General features: G+C 55.2%; 1 protein-coding gene across 6 annotated transcripts; it reads right to left on the reverse strand.

Annotated features, from left to right (window-relative positions):
* Positions 1-196: 196 nt before the first annotated feature.
* S1PR2 (sphingosine-1-phosphate receptor 2) lies at positions 197-10,636 on the reverse strand. 6 transcript variants are annotated; one of them, XR_010138417.1, is made up of 5 exons: positions 9,838-10,636; positions 7,352-7,516; positions 2,752-3,687; positions 1,798-2,217; positions 1,295-1,400 (listed from the first exon to the last, which is right to left on the reverse strand). XR_010138417.1 is itself a non-coding variant. In XM_054539638.2 (4 exons), the coding sequence occupies exons 3-4, from the start codon at positions 3,643-3,645 to the stop codon at positions 466-468; spliced, it is 930 nt and encodes a 309-aa protein (XP_054395613.1). In that variant the 5' UTR covers positions 3,646-3,687; positions 7,352-7,516; positions 9,838-10,636; the 3' UTR covers positions 197-465. The 6 variants fall into 6 exon arrangements, 4 of the variants coding, with proteins under 4 accessions (XP_054395613.1, XP_054395611.1, XP_054395612.1 ...); XM_054539638.2 differs by lacking the exons at positions 1,295-1,400; positions 1,798-2,217 and adding an exon at positions 197-501; XM_054539636.2 differs by lacking the exon at positions 1,798-2,217 and having other exon boundaries at positions 197-1,400.
* Positions 10,637-13,369: the final 2,733 nt, after the last annotated feature.

Below are 13,369 nucleotides of genomic sequence, written 5' to 3' on the forward strand. Positions count from 1 at the left end.
TTGCCCCTGGGAAAGATCCCGGTTGACCTCTGTTTTCTCCTGGCTCAGGCCGGGTTAAGGGTGTCAGGAGCACAGAATGGGAAGGTTGGCAAAGGATGAGTTACTCAGGCAGCAGCCCCCCTCCCGTTCCATCCAGCCCAGCCATGGGGCGCTCCTGGGGGAGATTGCTCCCTGAAAAGACACACCAACCACCAGAAACAGAAATTGAACCGTTTATTAGCCTAGGTCTGGGTTTCAGGCATTGTGGGGGCATGTCTGGGGAGCTCTATGAGGGGAAACAAGCCCCTGACTGGCTCTTTGCCCCCCAAAGACCCGCTCCCCCAGGCTTTGCATTCACAAGAAATTACTCTGAGGCATGAGGTTTCCTTCCCCAAGGTGAGCTGCACCCCAGCTCTCCAGTGGGAGGATGGGCCAGCAATTCCAAAGGGGTCTGGGCAGGACCAGAGCTCCCTGACTTTGGCAGCTTCAACACAAACAGGAGCAGACAGGACAGCATTCATTCTGGGGGAAATGTGATGAGGAGAGGAGGGTCACAGACATCACGCCTATGTGCACGCGCGCGCGCACACACACACACACACACACATAAATATATGTTTGTACCGTAACATCCCTTCCATTAACCACAGGTTTTTGTGAAGTCCTTCTGGGGGGTTAGGGGAGAGTGTCCCCAGGAAATGTCCCTAGCCACTGCCACCCCCATGCTCCATTCAATATAACTTGAAAGAAGAAGGCCGGGCACAGTGGCTCACGTCTGTAATCCCAGCACTTTGGGAGGCCGAGGCGGGCGGATCACTTGAGGTCAGGAGTTTGAAACCAGCCTGGCCAACATAGTGAAACCCTGTCTCTACTAAAATACAAAAATTAGCCAGACATGGTGGCGGGTGCCTGTAGTCCCAGCTACTCGAGAGGCTGAAGCAGGAGAATCGCTTGAACCCGGGAGGTAGAGGTGGCAGTGAACGGAGATTGAACCACTGCCACCTCAGCCTGGGTGACACAGTGAGACTCCATCTCAAAAACAAAACAAAAATCTTGAAACTGTCTCAAAAACAAAAAAAAATCTTGAAAGAAGACACAGCGGGTTTCAGGCTCAAGGCTTCTCTCTGCCTTGCTCAGGAGACCTGGTACTTTAGCAGGGGCTGCAGGTGTGGAGCTGAGAATAGCTTGGGGGGTGGCTGTTTTTGAAAGGAGGGTGTCTGCAAACATCACACCCAGAATTTTCTCAAGTTGCGCCTTGCATCAAGAGTCCCAAAGCCCTCCTCAGCCACCCAAACTCGTTTTTCTCACTTTTGGTGTGATTCTTCTGTGCCCCAAATAGTGCAACTGAGCAATGAGGTCTGAGAATGAGGAATGGACCTCAGCCGCCGTCCCCTCCCCACCTCCAGCCGTGGTTTCCGGGCCTCAGAGAGAAGGGGAGAAGTCGTCAAGTGGCAGCTGATGAAATTTGGGGAAGCTGTGGATTTGGGCTCTGGAGGGTCAGAGAGGAGGCCTCTAGCTCCTCGGGACAGTGGTTCTATAGTCGCATGAAGTTGCCCAGAGAAGGTGGCAGGAGGAATACATTCAAAAAGGAGAAATCGGTGCAGGACTAGGGACCAGGGAAGAAAATGTACAAATTCTTTGTACCACCAGGTGAGGTGGCTTACGCCTGTAATCCCACACCTTGGGAGGCCAACATGGGTGGATCATGAGGTCAGGAGTTCAAGACCAGCCTGGCCAACATGGTGAAACCCCATCTCTACTAAAAATACAAAAAAAAAAAAAAAAAAAAATTAGCTGGGCGTGGTGGGTGGCAGGCACCTGTAATCCCAGCTACTCAGGAGGCTCAGGCAGGAGAATCACTTGAATCTGGGAGGCGCAGGTTGCAGTGAGCTGAGACCACACCACTGCACTCCAGCCTGGGCAACAGAACGAGACTTCATCTCAAAAAAAAAAAAAAAAAGGCCGGGTAAGGTGGCTCACGTCTGTAATCCCAGCACTTTGTGAGGCCGAGGCGGGCGGATCACGAGGTCAGGAGATCAAGACCATCCTGGCTAACACGGTGAAACCCCATCTCTACTAAAGGTACAAAAAATTAGCCAGGTGTGGTGGCGGGTGCCTGTAGTCCCAACTACTCGGGAGGCTGAGGCAGGAGAACGACATGAACCCAGGAGGCGGAGCTTGTGGTGAGCCAAGATCGCGCCACTGAACTCCAGCCCGGGCAGCAGTGCAAGAGTCCATCTCAAAAAAAAAAAAAAAAGAAATCCTTTGTACCAGGTGGTAAAGTGCTCCTGCCCTGAGCTCCCCTTAAATGCTGCCTGCCCTCACCCTGGCTCTTCACAGGTCCCCTGCCCTGGCCTCCCCAGGATCCAGTTCTAAAGGGGTCACACTAGCCACCGGACTGGCCCTCAGGACCCCACTGCAACACTGCTATGTGACTAGTCAGTGCCTTATCTGGCCTTTCCAGGTGTGAAATATTTGCAACACCACCCAGGTCTGTGGGGCGGGGGCATCTGGCTCAGCAGCCCCACATCTCTGTCTGAGGCCACCCAGTGGCCTCTCCATAAACCCCTCTGCCCTGGCCTGGTTGTTGGTCCACCCCCACTCTCAGACCACCGTGTTGCCCTCCAGAAACGTGGGCGACGTGGGCATGTGCATGCCCCTCTCCAGGGAGCTGGAGCTGCGGAGTGGCAGGAGGTGGTGGCCCGGGGTCCCGCCCCGCCTCCGTCCTTGCACCCCCACCCCCGGCCGCCAGCACTGCAGCGGCCGAAGCACCTCCCGCCGCAGGTCCCGGCTGCGCCACGTGTAGATGACGGGGTTGAGCAGCGAATTCAGGGTGGCGAAGGCGAAAAAGTAGTGGGCTTTGTAGAGGATTGGGCAGGAGTGGACGGGACAGGCATAGTCCAGAAGGAGGATGCTGAAGGCGGGCAGCCAGCAGACAATAAAGACGCCTAGCACGATGGTGACCGTCTTGAGCAGGGCTAGCGTCTGCGGGGCGGCCACGTCAGCGTGGCTTGAGCGGACCACGCAGTAGATGCGCACGTACAGCGCCACGATGGCCAACAGGATGATGGAGAAGATGGTCACCACGCACAGCACATAATGCTTGGCGTAGAGAGGCAGGACAGTGGAACAGGCCTCGAGGTGGCCCAGGCAGTTCCAGCCAAGGATGGGCAGGCCACCGAGGACCAGCGAGATGAGCCATGAGGCCCCGATGAGCAGGAGCATGCGGCAGCTCTTGTCGCTGCCGTACAGCTTGACCTTGGCAATGGCCACGTGGCGCTCAATGGCGATGGCCAGGAGGCTGAAGACAGAGGCCGAGAGCGTGATGAAGGCAGAGCCCTCCCGGGCAAACCACTGCACAGGCGTCAGCCTCAGCGTGACAGAGCCGGAGAGCAAGGTATTGGCTACGAAGGCCACGCCTGCCAGTAGATCGGAGGCGGCCAGGTTGCCCAGAAACAGGTACATTGCCGAGTGGAACTTGCTGTTTCGGGCCACCGCAATGAGCACCAGAAGGTTTTCCACCACAATGGCGCAACAGAGGATGACGATGAAGGCTGAGGCCACCTGGCGGGAGGTCGTCTCCTGCGTTTCCAGCGTCTCCTTGGTATAATTATAGTGTTCCTGGACCTTGTTGGGGTTCAGGTACTCCGAGTACAAGCTGCCCATGGTGGGGCTCAGAGGCCTGCTGGGGCCATGGGGCTCTCAGAACTGCAGAGAAGATAGACAGACAGACAGACAATAGTTCAGAGCTGTGGCTGCTACCTGGGCTCTGGCCTCGGATGGGCTGAGATTCAATTTCCTGCTCTGTTACTCTTCGAGGAAGGGCCACATGAATTCAGAATCATCATCATCCCCACTTACAGACAGGAAACCCAGAGAGGTTAATTCACTTTTCTAAAGTCTCAAATTTAACCAGCAGCAGGGCCAGAGAGACTGGCTCTGCGGCCTCTATAAGCCCTAGGCTACACTCTTTCTTATTTATTTTATTTATCTATATTTTAAAGACAAGGTCTTGCTCTGTCATTCAGGCCGGAGTGCAGTGGCGCAATCATAGCTCCCTGCAGCCTTGAACTCCTGGGCTCAAGTGATCCTCCCACCTCAGCCTCCCACCTCAGCTTCAGCTACAAGCACATGCCACCACGCCTGGCTAATTTTTTTTTTTTTTTTTTTTTTTGAGATGGAGTCTCACTCTGTTGCCCAGGCTGGAGTGCTGCAGCGCAGTCTTGGCTCGCTGCAACCTCCTCCTCCTGGGTTCAAGTGATTCTCCTGCCTCAGCTTCCTGAGTAGCTAGGATTACAGGCACCTGCCACCAGGCCCAACTAATTTTTTTTTTATTTTTAGTAGAGACGGGGTTTCACCATGTTGGCCAGGATGGTCTCGAACTTCTGACCTCATGATCCGCCTGCCTCGGCCTCTCAAAGCGCTGGGATTACCAGTGTGAGCCACTGGGCCCAGCCACCTGGCTAATTTTTTTTTTTTAGAGATTGGGTCTCACCGTGTTGTCCAGGCTGGTCCTGAACTCCTGGCTTCAAGCAATTCTCCTCGGCCTCTCAAAGCAATGAGATTACCGGTGTGAACCATGACATCTTGCCTCTTTTAATTTTCATTATTATTTTCTAGAGATAGAGTCTTGCTCTGTCACCCAGGCTGGAGTGCAGTGGCATGATCATAGCTCACAGTTGACTCAACTCCTGGGCTCAAGTGATCCTCCTGCCTCAGTCTCCTGAGTAGCTACACGCTTTCAAAGGGAAAGAAGCTCCCCCAAATGGCATGAAAAATATAATGTGGACTTCCAGAAACCTTGCCCACCCACCCAGAGAGCAAGCCCTAGGCAGGTCCTGGAGGGTTTGTCTCTTTTCTGGAACACACAGGCGCCTGCAGCCTCATGCTGACCTGGGTCAGGGAGAGTCTCATCACTGATAGCTCCGTGCCCTGCTCATTCATTACCACCCACTAACGCTGGATTTCAGGATGGGTCTAAGCCTTGAGGCCACGGGTGCTCCCAAGATAAGGTCTTGGGGAGACACCAGGGCGGCCCTGAGGTTCAAACATCCCAGAAGTCACACCATCTTCAAGGACACAGACCCTGGAGGCAATCCAGAGTTCACTCCCATTCCACCTCTGAAACACTGGGCAAGTCCCTAGACGCTGTCTCAGCCTGAACCTCCTTATCTGTGCAATGGAGAGAAGAAAGCCCACTTCATGGGGGTGATGGGAAAATCCTTTTAAATGACGCATGAGGCACGTTTAGCTCATGGTAAGCATTCAACAAATACTGCCAAATGTTATTAGCTCCCCTCTTTCCTCCAATCCTTTGGGAAGGGAAGGGATGTAAGCCAACCAGATGAGATCTCCAACAGCCTGTTCTCATCAGCACCATCTAGCTCTGTCCTGGGACAGAAGGTCCTGCGGGGATGGGCAGGGCGCTGGCACCCCCTCCCCAGCCAGGATGAAATCCAGATGTGAGGCCCCTGGAACAAACAGGGTGGAGTCCTCACTCTGCAGTCACATCCGGTGTGAGGAAGGCGGGATGTGGGGGGAGTCAGGATGGGAGAGACCCCATCTGGGAGGTCCTGGCTGGGAGGATGGGGCAGCTTTGCTGAAGTCATGTGAGCCGTGGAGGGGTGTGCAGCCCCGCCTGGAGGGGGTAAGGCATTTGTTCCATGAAAGCCTGAGTCACCCCCCAACCCCCTCCCATCCCTCCCCTCCACCCTCTTCCATCCCTCCCCCTACCCCCTCCCATCCCCCCCCCATCGCCACCCACCAAGGAAAACTGAGCCGTGGGGGGAGGGGGCGGGGAGAGGCGCTCCTCTGCAGAGAGGATAAGAGGCAGACACCATGGCCTTCCCCCAGCTTGGGGGTAGGGTTAGGGGGGTGTCAGAGGAGCCAGTGCAGTGTATGCCTTTCATGAAGGGAGAGGAAGTTCCAGCTCGTAGCTAAATGGGAGGGAGGGGGGAGAGTAGGGGGAGTCCTCCCCAGGTCCCTAGAAACACGTCTGGCAAGGACTGTGTGCACCGTTCCAGAAAAGTCTGGTTAGGCCAGTTCTCCTGAGCCCAGGAGTGATAGAGGCTTCCGGAGTCACCCAGCCATCTCAGTCCCTGGCCGCCCCCTCCAAGGGGCATCCTGGCCCCTGGCTGGACAGAGGCAGCTGCTCCCCCAGGGCGGAGGGACATCCGTCCTAGTTTGGGAACAGACAAGGGCTTGTGCACGTCCCCGGGGACTGCTGCCCCTCCCAGATAGCCACACAGAGGCCCCTTGTTCCCTTGCTGGACGGAGCCCCGGGCATCTTGTTGCCCTCTGCACGCTGCAGCCAGTCCCAGGCAGGCTTGGGCCCAGGCTGCGGCTGGATCAGACACAGCTGATGGGCCGGAAACAGCCCACGCCCTGATTGGCTCATTTTCAATCCAAGGGCACTGAGCGATTTGCCTATTGGCCCAGGCTTTCCATCTTCTGCCTCTGATTGGTCCAGGTGGGGGCGCTCTACGGCCAGCCCTACTGATGGGGTCCTTTATAGGCGACGGGAGCTCAGGCTTTCTAAGGATAGAGTTAATGCTATGTGGACGTCCCTAGGGGGAGTTTGAACCGCAGCCTGACCTCTGGGTCACCCCGACCAGATGCCCCCAGGCTGCCCTGGCCTGCTGGGCCCCTCCTGGGGTTCATAAGTGAGAATCAAGGTCCCTTTCCAGGCCTGGGAAGCGCACTGTGCAGTGCAGCCGCCCCCTCTGCTGCTCACCAAGTGATTTACTGTGGCTTCCTGGAGAAATAAGAAATGTGTTTAGGCCGGGCGCAGTGGCTCATGCCTGTAATCCCAGCACTCTGGGAAGCCGAGGCGGGCCTATCACCTGAGGTCATGAGTTCGAGACCAGCCTGGCCAACATGGTAAACCCCCCCCCCCTTTCTACTCAAAATACAAAAAAAATTAGCCGGGCGTGGTGGTGTGCGCCTGTGATCCCAGCTACTTGGCAGACTGAAGCAGGAGAATCGCTTGAACCCGGGAGGCAGAGGTTGCAGTGAGCCAAGATCGCAGCCATTGCACTCCAGCCTGGGTGACAGAGCAAGACTCTGTCTCAAAACAAAACAAAACAAAATGAAATGTGTTCAGCCCTTGCACCCCAGGGACTAACCAAGCAGTCTGTCTTCTTCCCTGAGAGGAAGACTGGGGGTGCTGCACTCTCACCTTCTGCAGCCCCGGGGTGGCTATGGCATTCACAGAGGGAGAAGCAGCTCTCCTAGAGAAGGGGAAACTGAGGCCCACATTCTATCCAAGCCTTATCTTAACCACTAGGACTTTACTGAGGCGAGCACTTAGGCAGTTGACACCTCCCAGAAAGAGAAAGCAGGGCACTGAGGTTGGAGCTGGCAGAAGACTCACCCCCTAGGTGGATGGTGTGGCCTAGCCCGTGTCTCCTCCCTGTGTAAGGTTACCAGGTTTTGAGAAGGACACAGAGCCTGTCTCCGGTCACCTTCACCAAGTCCGTCCTGACTCCCTCTCAGAAGCTCAGAAAGAGGCCACTGGGCTCACATAGAATGTCCGGGCCTGAAATGGAACAGGAGGGACAAGTGATGGGGTTTGGAAGGAAGGGAAGAGAGATAGACGACTGTTTGGCTGAGATTAGGAGAGGGGAAGGATGGAGGAAGCCTCAGTGGCTTCCAAGGTCCTCTCCACCCACTCCCAGTTCCAGAAAGGCAGGCCCTGTGGTTACAGTTCCCCCTGGTCACCCATGGAGCCCGTGGTAGCCACCCTACCTTTTGGTTTCCCTGTGATTGTCAGGACCCCCTACCCTGCCATTCTCTACCAAGCAGCCAGGGGGAGCTTTTAAACTTGTAACTCCATGTCACTCCCCAACTCCAAATTCTTCCACGGCTCCCTATAGCCCAAGTAGCATGGCCCCTGCCGACAAAGCCTCCTCCCACTCTCCCCCAGGGCCATTCCACTCCAACCACACTAAGCCTCCTCCATGCTACCCCCACCCCTACCTCCAAGCCTTTACCCCTGCTGTTCTTCTTGGGGCACACTGTTTTTCTCAAATTTTTTTTTTTTAGACAGTCTCACTCTGTTGCCCAGGCTGGAGTGCAGTGGTGTGATCTCGGCTCACCGCAACCTCTGCCTCCTGAGTTCAAGCAATTCTCCTGCCTCAGCCTCCTGAGTAGCTGGGATTACAGGTGCCCACCACCACACCTGGCTAATTTTTGTATTTTTAGTAGAGATGGGGTTTCACCATGTTGGCCAGGCTGGTCTGGAACTCCTGACTTCAGGTGATTCACCTGCCTAAGCCTCCGAAAGTGCTGGGATTACAGGCGTGAGCCACCACGCCTGGCCTTTCCCCAAATCTTTGAATGACTGTCTCCCCATCTTTCAGGTGTCTATTTAAAGGTCACTTCCTCAGAGGGGACTCCCCTGACCCCCAGTCTATAATAGCAGCCATCTCCAAGCCTTTTCTAATCATAGAATCTTGTTTTATTATCTGCACAGCACTTGCCACTATGGGAAACTATCATGATACTTTTCCTTTTCTGTCTGGCTTCCACCTAGACAGTCAATGCGTAAGGCCAGGGAACAAGTCAGTTATCAGCCCCTACAGGGATGCCTGGCACAAATAAAACACTCAGAAAACGGTGGAAGGGGCAAATGAATGAATGAATGAATGAACCAACGAACAAAGGAGACCCTAGTGGGTTCCCAAGGGTGGAAACTCCTAAGTTCAGCCCAGACCCAAACAACAACAAAGGAGCCTGGAGACACCTCTGGTCCGCGGGCAGCGCCCCCATGGCCCACCATCAACCAGGCAAAGCCCAGCGTGTCTCCATGGAGATGGCAGCAGGACCCGCCCCCGTGCTGGCCCGCACTCTCGGCCTCCTTATCTGGCTTAGGAATGCGCGGTATCCACGCTCGCTCGCGCGGGAGCCACGCCTCCTCTCCCCCCCGCCCCCGAGACCGCCACACGCGCGGGACCCCCAGGTCTCCAAGCGGGACTGAAAGGATTCCTCTCCGTCCCGCCAGGGGTCCCCCCTCGAGATTCTTGGAAGACTGGGGGTGGGGGACCAGATCGCAGCAGCAGCTGCACTGCGAGTTCCGAGCCTGACCGAGTCGCCCCACGAGGGGGACCGTGGGCTCAGCGCATGGCGCCCGGAGCATCTGACAAGGACAGAGACAGAGGAGGGGGTGGAAATCCCCGGGTGAGTCAACCCGTGCCTGAGAAGGGGGCGAGTTCCGACGCTCCGCCCGGCTCCGGACCACGCGGGGTCCGCGCCACGCGCGCCTTCACCCACGACCCATCCCTGAGCCGGAGTTGAAAGAGGAGGCGCCTGAGCCACGCAGTCACTTTCTCTTTCCTTACAAAACAAAGCCACGCCCCCCGCGGGGGGACCGGAGGAGGCAAACAACTTGGGGAAACCGAGGCAGAAAGCCCGACGTGCAACCGCCCTCCCCGTGGGTGCCGCCCCTTGGCTTGGAGGCTCCACGGCGCGCACATCCTTTTGCCCTCGCTCAGCTGGAGTCAGCCAGGAGGGGTGCTGCACCCCTCCCCCAAACACACTCCCCAAGACCCTGGTCCCCGAGCACGGCGTCCTGCCTCCCAAAGACTCCAGTCGAAAGCGCTCGGATTCCGCCTTCTCCCCGGCGCCAACTTCCTGCCGCTGAGAAAGGCGGGGAGCACAGTCTGGGGGTTCGCGGCCGAGGCAGTGGGGGCCGCCTGGAGTCTTGGAAAGGGCGCACTGTGACCACCCGCTCCGTGCAGCAGGAACCCAGGCGGCGCGTGCGCGCCACAGCCCCCCGATTGGGGCCCCCCAGCTCGGATCCCGAGATCTCAGAGGACCAAGGCCCTCCCTTTCTGCTTCCTTGTCGCCACGCGCGCTCACCTGGCTAGGCCGGCCCGGCTCCCGGCCCTGGCCGGAGGGGCCTTGGCGTCTGCTTCCCCCGGGCGGCCGCGGCTGGGGCTGGGGTTGCCAGCCGGGCTCGGCTACGTCCCGGGGCTGGGACGAGGGACAGACGGGGGCGGGGAGAGCCGCCGCCTCTGCCCCCCGCTCGCCCCGCCCTCCTCTCCTCCCCTTTCCGGCGGCGGCTGCAATGAATTCCAGATGTGACCGGCCGGCTGGCCGGGGCGCACGCGGGGGCCGACAGGAGCTGCACGGAGGGCCCTTTGTCCGCACCCCGACCTCTCGCTCTGCCCCTCCCAGCCCCTACCCGTGAGAACCGGCCGGCGCGAAACGTCACGCAGCCTGGTGACGTCACAGTACTCCTGGCCAGGTGGCCTTAACCTGAAACAACTGTCTTCAACTCCAGGTTACCTCTGGGCTTACCCCTGGGACCCTGGACTTGGAAGAAAACACGAGGTCACTTTTATTGACTCAACAAAGAGCCTTGGAAGTACCTACTAGGTGTCAACGCAGCAAATAGGCATTAAGTGCCTACTGTGTGTCCACCCAACAAATAATGAAATTCCTACTAAGTGCAATGCCCTGTCCCAAAGACAAAATTGATCTCTCCCTTTTTTTTTTTTTCTTTTTTTGAGACAGGGTCTCGCTCTGTCATCCAGGCCAGAGTGTGGTGGCTCAATCATAGCTCAGGGGAGCCTCAACCTCCTGCCTCAGCCTCCAGAGTAGGTGGGACTACAGGTGCGCCATCATGCCTGGCTAATTTTTTGCAGTTTTTTGTAGAGATGGGGTCTCGCTATGTTGCCCAGGCTGGTCTTGAACTGCTGCATTCAAGCAATCCTCCTGCCTCAGCCTCCCAAAGTGCTGCAATGACAGGCATGAGCCACTGTGCCTGGCCAGTCTTTCCCTTGATAGGACTACAGAATTCAGGTGCTGCCGTGTCTCCCCTGGGGGACTGGGGACACTCCACACTCTCTTGCCTCTGTAGATCACTGTCCCCTCTGGCTGGGGGACCAGCAAGGCCCAGTTTGTGCCTGCCTTCCAGCATTGAGCCCAGTCTTCTATCCAGATTTCCAATTTTCACTAATTCCTGGGCATTTCTGTGTGCCTGCCTGCGGAAATGATGGACACTACACCTTCATCGAATGGTGTGTGTGTGTGTGTGTGTGTGTGTGTGTGTGTGTGTGTGTGTGTGTGTGTAACCAGCAATTCAACAACAGGATAAGAAAGCCCCTCATTCCGTCAACAAAATTTTTTTGTTTGAGACAGAGTCTTCCTTTGTCTCCCAGGCTGGGGTGCAGTGGTGCCATCTCAGCTCACTGCAACCTCTGCCTCCCGGGTTCAAGCTATTCCTGTGCCTCAGCTTCTCAAGTAGCTGGAAATACAGGCACGTGCCACCACGCCTGGCTGATTTTTTCGTATTTTTAGTAAAGACAGGGTTTCACCATGTTGGCCAGGCTGGTCTCGAACTCGTGACCTCAAGTGATCCGCCTGCCTCAGCCTCCCCAAGTGCTGGGATTACAGATGTAAACCACAGCACCCGGCAACAAATATTTTTTATGCACCTACTGGGCACAACACTGAACAACAACAACAACAACAAAAAGGAAAAACTCCTTGACCAGATGAATTTTTTTTTTTTTTTTGAGACAGAGTCTAGCTCTGTCGCCAGGCTGGAGTGTAGTGGCACTATCTCGGCTCACTGCAACCTCTGCCTCCCGGCTTCAAGCGATTCTCCTGCCTCAGCCTCCTGAGTACCTGGGATTACAGGCATGCGCCACCACGCCCAGCTAATTTTTGTATTTTTAGTAGAGATGGAAGTTTCACCATGTTGGCCAGGATGGTCTCGATCTCCTGACCTTGTGATCCGCCCGCCTCGGCCTCCCAGAGTGCTGGGATTACAGGCATGAACAACCGTGCCCGGCCAACCCAATGGATCTTATGTTCAGGTGGGAAATATGGCTTTTTATGAGGGTACCATTTGTGAAAATGTACACATTATATGTTATAAACATAATCTGGCCAGGCACGGTGGCTCACGACTGTAATCCCAACACTTTGGGAAGCCAAGGCGGGTGGATTGCTTGACCCTAGAAGTTCTAGATTAGCCTGGGCAACATGGTGTAAACCCATCTCTACAAAAAATACAAAAATTGGCTGGGCATGGTGGCTCACTCCTGTAATCCCAGCACTCTAGGACTCCAAGGTGGGTGGATCACTTGAGGTCAGGAGTTTGAGACCAGTCTGGCCAATATGGCAAAACCCTTTCTTTACTAAAAATACAAAAAATTAGCCGGGCGTGGTGGCGGGCGCCTATAATCCCAGCTACTCGGGAGGCTGAGTTAGGAGAATCACTTGAACCTGGGAGGCAGGGGTTGCAGTGAGCCAAGATGGTGCCATTGGACTTCAGCCTGGGCAACACAGCAAGACTTCATCTCAAAAAATAAAATAAAATAAAAATAAAGAGGCCGGGTGTGATGGCTCACACCTGTAATCCCAGCACTTTGGGAGGCAAAGGCAGGTGGATCACCTGAGGTCAGGAGTTCGAGACCAGGCTGGCCAACATGGCGAACCCCATCTCTACTAAAAGTATGAAAATTAGCCGGGAATGGTAGTGTGTGCCTGGAGTCCCAGCTACTCGGGAGGCTAAGGCAGGAGAATTGCTTGAACCCTGGAGGTAGAGGTTGCAGTGAGCCGAGATAATGCCATTGCACTCCAGCCTGGGCGACAGAGCAATACTCCATTTTAAATAAATAAATAAATATATATATATATATAAATAAATAAAACTAAATAAATAAACGGAGTAATCTTGTGTGTACTGATGGCAAATGGTCTTCAACATATTAAGTTGAAAAAGTACAGTGTAGACCAGTATGCATTGCATTTCTGGGTGTATTTATAAGAACTATATAAATACACACATATTTGCCTGTGACATACAGTCTGTCTCTGGGAGAAGGCACCAGACCCTAGTCACAACAGTTACTCTTAGGGAGAGGAACCAGGGGGCAGGGAAACGAGGTAAGAAGAAACAGCTTTTCATGGTATACCCTGGAGGGCTGTTTGAAATCTTTTTTTTTTTTTGAGACAAGGTATCTCCATATTGGCCAGGCTGGTCTCGAATTCCTGACCTCAGGTGATCCGCCTGCCTCAGCCTCCCAAAGTGCTGGGATTACAGGCGTAAGCCACTGAGCCCAGCTGGCTGTTTGAAATCTTTAGCTTCTATTACCAATTCAAAAAAATGTACAAAGAGGTCGAGGCAAGGGGATCACCTGAATTCAGCAGTTCGAGACCAGCCTGACCAATATGGTGAAACCCCATCTCTATTAAAAATACCAAAATTATTTGGAGGCTGAGGCAAGCAGATCATGAGGTCAGGAGTTCAAGACCAGCCTGGCCAACATGGTGAAACCCGGTGTCTATTAAAAATACAAAAATTAGCTGGGCACAGTTGTGCACACCTGTAGTCCCAACTATTTGGGAGGCTGAGGCAGTAGAATCACTTGAACCCAGG

Source organism: Pongo abelii, chromosome 20 (assembly GCF_028885655.2).
Source record: "Pongo abelii isolate AG06213 chromosome 20, NHGRI_mPonAbe1-v2.0_pri, whole genome shotgun sequence".
NCBI lineage: Eukaryota > Metazoa > Chordata > Mammalia > Primates > Hominidae > Pongo > Pongo abelii.

Excerpts from the sequence above, each read along its gene's own strand:
- S1PR2 (XM_002828647.5), bottom strand. The coding sequence starts at position 3,645 with ATGGGCAGCTTGTACTCGGAGTACCTGAACCCCAACAAGGTCCAGGAA.